The sequence below is a fragment of the Dipodomys ordii genome, unplaced genomic scaffold (assembly GCF_000151885.1).
Source record: "Dipodomys ordii isolate 6190 unplaced genomic scaffold, Dord_2.0 Scaffold129, whole genome shotgun sequence".
Taxonomy (NCBI): Eukaryota; Metazoa; Chordata; class Mammalia; order Rodentia; family Heteromyidae; genus Dipodomys; species Dipodomys ordii.
Window position 1 is genome coordinate 1960558 of NW_012267345.1, and position 5134 is coordinate 1965691.

At 61.2% G+C, this 5134-nt stretch overlaps 1 protein-coding gene across 1 annotated transcript in view; it reads right to left on the reverse strand.

Moving 5' to 3' along the window:
• Positions 1-4792, reverse strand: part of Eef1a2 (eukaryotic translation elongation factor 1 alpha 2) — a 10294-nt gene extending 5502 nt beyond the window's left edge. The window contains exons 1-3 of the mRNA XM_013030358.1: positions 4649-4792; positions 2934-3113; positions 2176-2476 (exon numbers count right to left, since the gene is read on the reverse strand). Of these exons, the coding sequence (XP_012885812.1) occupies positions 2176-2476; positions 2934-3113; positions 4649-4792 (625 nt within the window). The remainder of the gene's footprint in view (positions 1-2175; positions 2477-2933; positions 3114-4648) is intronic.
• Between the last annotated feature and the right edge of the window lie 342 nt (positions 4793-5134).

The following is a 5134-nucleotide window of genomic DNA, read 5'->3' on the forward strand; positions in this document are numbered from 1 at the left end:
TGTGTGATGGGTGTGTCTGTGTGTGATGGGTGTGTGTGTGATGGGTGTGTGATGGGTGTGATGGGTGTGTGTGTGTCTGTGTGTGATGGGTGTGTGTCTGTGTGTGATGGGTGTCTGTGTGTGATGGGTGTGTGATGGGTGTGATGGGTGTGTGTGTCTGTGTGATGGGTGTCTGTGTGTGTGTGATGGGTGTCTGTGTGTGTGTGATGGGTGTGTGTGTCTGTGTCTGTGTCTGTGTGTGATGGGTGTATGTGGGTGTCTGTGTGTGTGTGTGTGATGGGTGTGTGTGTCTGTGTGTGTGTCTGTGTGTTGTCTGTGTGTGTGTCTGTGTTCGTGTGTGATGGGTGTACGTGTGTGTCTGTGTGTCTGTGTGTGTCTGTGTGTGTGTCTGTGTGTTGTCTGTGTGTCTGTGTTCGTGTGTGATGGGTGTATGTGTGTGTCTGTGTGTGTGTCTGTGTGTGTGTCTGTGTGTCTGTGTGTGTGTCTGTGTGTGTGTCTGTGTGTGTGATCCTTGTCAGTACTCAGGGCTTACAGCTCTTGCTCAGCTTCTTCACTCATGGCTGGTGTTCTACCACTTGAACTCTGCCTCTGGTTCTGTTTTTTTTCTGTTTAATTGGAAATAAGTTTCTCAGATTTGTCTTCCCTGAGCTGGCTCTGGACCTTGATCCTCAGACCTCCACCTCCTAAGCAGCTAGGATTATGGCCCGAGCACCCTCCCAGCGTTTTACTGGGTGAGATGAGGTCTTGAAAACTCTCTGCCAGGCGAGCCTACAGCCACGGCCCTGCGCACCTGCCTCCTCTGACTGCAGGCGTTAGCGCCTTGCTCAGCCCTGGCTCCATGATTTTGTGCCTCGCCCGGCACCGGACAACTCACAACTCACCTTTCTGCTCACGTCCTCAACCACAGGGACCCTGGGCCAACTCATCTTAAGGAAGAGCAAAGAGAAAAGGCCTGCACCTCAGCCCAGACTTCTCTAGAGAGCATCTGACCCGTGAAGAATCCCAGCCCTGTCTGACTCCCGCAGCTCCCAAGCCTGTGGCCAGCAGGCTCCTGAACCAGACAAGAGCTGGGCAGAAAGGGACAGAGTCCGGTGAGTGGCCTCGCCATGGACTAGCTAGTGATGCTCCAGTCCCAGAAGCTCTTCTGGATTCCATGGTGTCTCCAGGCTGGGCACTCCACCCTGGGCAGACAGTGAGTCCTCCCTGCATGGAGCTCCCCGGGGCCCTACCATGGACAGGGACAGACAGGGGCCTTGTGCCTCCTGCCCTTGTCTTCACAGCAGATGCCAACACCCCGGGTCCACCGTGGGTAGTCAGGCCCTGGCACTGGTCACAACAAACTCACAGCAAGTGCCAACAAGGGGTCCCTGCTGGTTAGGGGCTTCCTTGGGACGGTAGAGAGCCTGCCTGTCTGCTGTGACATGTGTGAGGGTCGGTATGGCCCGCAGGCAAGCAACACCTAGCAGAGCAACATGGAGGTGGGCTAGAGCACCCTCACCCCGTGAGCAGTCTCTAGATCGAAGCTGTGGGCTCTGTGCAGCTGGTCCAAAGCTCCTGACCACCTCTAGCGCTCCAATTCCGTGCCACCCCCCTTGGTGGTTGCCTGACTTGGACCAGGGTCTCCTCTGGATGGACAGTTAGGAGCACCATCCCCGTCCCCATAAAAACAGCCCCCCACCTGTGACCAGCCCTGGACTGCAGGCTGCTCAGCCTCAGGCCCCCCAGATTCCCCACCAGAGCCAACCCTCCACCGTCCTGTCCAGCACAGGATCCAACACGCTTTTCAGAGTCCAGCCCACCCTCCACACTCCAGGGCGGGCAGCCCACGAGCCCCGGGGCCTGGCTGACCCTGCACAAAGTCCAGGGTCAAGACAATGCCTGCGAAAAGCCATCTTCCTTCTCGTAGGATTCTGGGGCCAAGACCCTCAATCCTGTGCCTGGCCACTGCTGCCCTTGGAGCCAAGTCGGGGACCACACCTAGCAAGAGAAGAGCCCTTGGCTGCCCCCTCCCCAGCTGTGAAGGCCACACGGGGGGACCCCCAGGACGGCCCCCCTACCAGACAGACACCCCCAGGCCCGTGTCTGACACAGCAGCGCTGTGGGTCAGCTGCACTGACCCTGCTCAGCCCTGACTCGGCCTGACCGGCACTGGAGCGCCCCCGGCCGCCCCCGTACTCACGTTGGGTGAGGGCTCCAGCATGTTGTCGCCATGCCAACCCGAGATGGGCACGAAGGGCACTGTGGCTGGGTTGTAGCCGATCTTCTTGATGTAGGCGCTGACCTCCTTCACGATCTCATCGTAGCGCTTCTCGCTGTAGGCAGGCTCCGTGGAGTCCATCTTGTTGACGCCCACAATGAGCTGCTTCACGCCCAGCGTGTAGGCCAGCAGAGCGTGCTCGCGGGTCTGCCCGTTCTTGGAGATGCCGGCCTCAAACTCACCGACGCCTGCAGCCACGATCAACACCGCGCAGTCCGCCTGCGAGTAGGGGCACAGTGAGCCTCCTCTGCCCCCCGCAGGCCCCACCACACAGGCTGTGCTGTCGGTGGAGGACAGGGAAGCTCTCTCACCAAGGCTTGCATCGAGGGACCCAGATTTGGGAACCACTCTACCACCTGGGTGCTGCTGGATGAGTCTCTGTCCCTCTGTCCGTCTGTCCGTCCGTCCATGGGTGCCCCCAGGAACATCTGGTTGTGTAGTCTGACTGTCTGAATGTCTGCTCACATCCTGTCTCTATCCTGGCTTTGTATCTGTCTGGTCCCAGCACATAGTGCTGGACGCAGGCTGAGATCTGGGCCCTGACTCAGTTCTCAGGGACTCTGTGAGTCCCCAGTGCTCTGGACGGACGGGGTCCCCAGGCGCCCCCCCACTGCCCACCTGGGACGTGCCAGTGCTCTGGACGGACGGGGTCCCCAGGCGCCCCCCCACTGCCCACCTGGGACGTGCCAGTGATCATGTTCTTGATGAAGTCCCGATGCCCTGGGGCGTCGATGATGGTGATGTAGTATTTGCTGGTCTCGAACTTCCAGAGGGAGATGTCGATAGTGATGCCGCGCTCCCGCTCGGCCTTCAGCTTGTCCAGCACCCAGGCGTACTTGAAGGAGCCTTTCCCCATCTGGAGAAATAGGGGCCTCAGGGCAGGGTCCCAGGGCCCTGGCCTCCCTGCTGGGCCGGCCCCAGGCCCTGGGCGCAGCCCATGAAAGGCGGCTGGGCCCCGGGACACTGGCCCTGGCCTGTCTCAATGCAGCCACAGCCCACTGGGTGCTGACAGGTCATTGCCACCCAAGTCCACCAGCAGGTGGCGTGAGGGCCTAGAAGCTGACAGGCCCTGCTAACCCCCGCCCGAGTGGAGAGCTCCCCTTCATCTGAAACGGGGTGCTCCTCACCCCTTCATCAACAAGAGGCAGTCACACCATGGATTTGTGGCTGTCCAACAAAAGGCCATCTGTGTTATGTTTAATAACAAGAAGGGAAGGAAAAACTGGATGCGGTTCTGATGAAGGCCTTGCTCTCCAATAGCTCAAAGGCGCCCCTCCTCCCTCCACCCCCAGGATCAAAGCTGGCAGCCTTTCACAAACACTTGGGTGCCTGGGAACTGTGGGACCCCACCCCTACCCCCACCCCCGGGCTGGGCAAGAACCTCCATGGACAGACATCTGCCCTTGGGGAAACTTCCAGAACCTCTGCCCTTGGGGAAGCTTCCAGAACCTCCATGGATAGACGTCTGCCCTTGGGGAAGCTGCTGGTCCCCGAGCACCCACTCAAGACAGGCGCAGCCGCTTGCCCTACCCCTGTGCCAAGGGTGGGGACATGGCTCTCGGGCCAGATGCACAGGGTGGTGGACAGAGCACCCTGTCCATCACCGTGGCAGGGCCTCAGGCCAAAGTGCTAGACAAAGTCCTCTCAAAGCCCAGGGATGGGGGCAGAGGATAGACCCTGATCTTGGCTCTTTCTCACTCACCAGCCTCAGCCAGGAGGGAGAGACAGAGACAGAGAAAGACAGAGAGACAGAGACAGACAGAGAGACAGAGAGAGAGAGACAGAGAGACAGAGACAGAGAGAGAGACAGAGACACAGAGACAGAGACAGAGAAAGACAGACAGAGAGAGACAGAGAGAGAGACAGAGACACAGAGACAGAGAGACAGAGAAAGACAGAGAGACAGAGACAGACAGAGAGACGGGGGAGGGGAGGAGGGAGGGAGGGAGGGGAGGAGGGAGGGGAGGGGGGAGGAGGGAGCGCGCCAGCCCCCTCATCCTCAGAAGGCGCTGGAGCCCTGCTCTGGGCAGGCACGGGGGCAGGCAGCCCTCCCCCCAGCCTGAGGAGATGGATGTGCAGGCCAGCTGCCCGTCAATCAGCTATTAATAGCAGCCCTGAGCCCCAGCCTGGTCCTGGGATGAGAAAGGGCAGCACCAGGCCCAGCCCCAGCTTCAGGCCTCAGGGGCCTGCGAAGCACTAGCCCTCCAAGGCCGGGCCTGAGCAGAGCAGGGACCTCACCTCCCTGGTCCAACCCCCCGTGGGCAAATCTGGCCACGCAATGTCCCCTCCCCCCCATCGTCCCCCCTGCCATCTTCTCTGGTCTGGACCCGGGTGCCCAGGAGGAGAGCCGTGTTCCAGGGGCCAGGGCTGGAGCGGGGGCCCCTCCCTCACCTCAGCCGCCTCCTTCTCGAACTTCTCAATGGTTCTCTTGTCGATGCCCCCGCATTTGTAGATGAGGTGGCCGGTTGTGGTGGACTTGCCGGAGTCCACGTGACCAATGACCACAATGTTGATGTGCGTCTTCTCCTTGCCCATTGTGCCGGCCTGGGGAGAGGCTGGAGAGGCTAGCACACCAGGAGCTGCGGAGTGGGGGCTGGGGTGGGGGCCTCACCCTGTCCCTGTGTGGATCGGCTCTCCGCCCTCTCCCTCCAGGCCTGGTCCCAGGCGAGCCAGGCGGGGGTGCGGGCCCCACCGCGGCCCGCTGTCAAAGCCCGGGCGCGCTCCTCCCCAGGGCGCAGCAGGGGCGCAGCAGGGGCGCAGCAGGGGCGCAGCAGGGCAGCGGCGCCCGGTGATGAGTCACCGCCCGCTCCGCTCCGGGCGCCCTGTCCTGCGTGTCCTCGGGCTGCCACCACCCCCACCCCCACCCTCGGCGGCCCG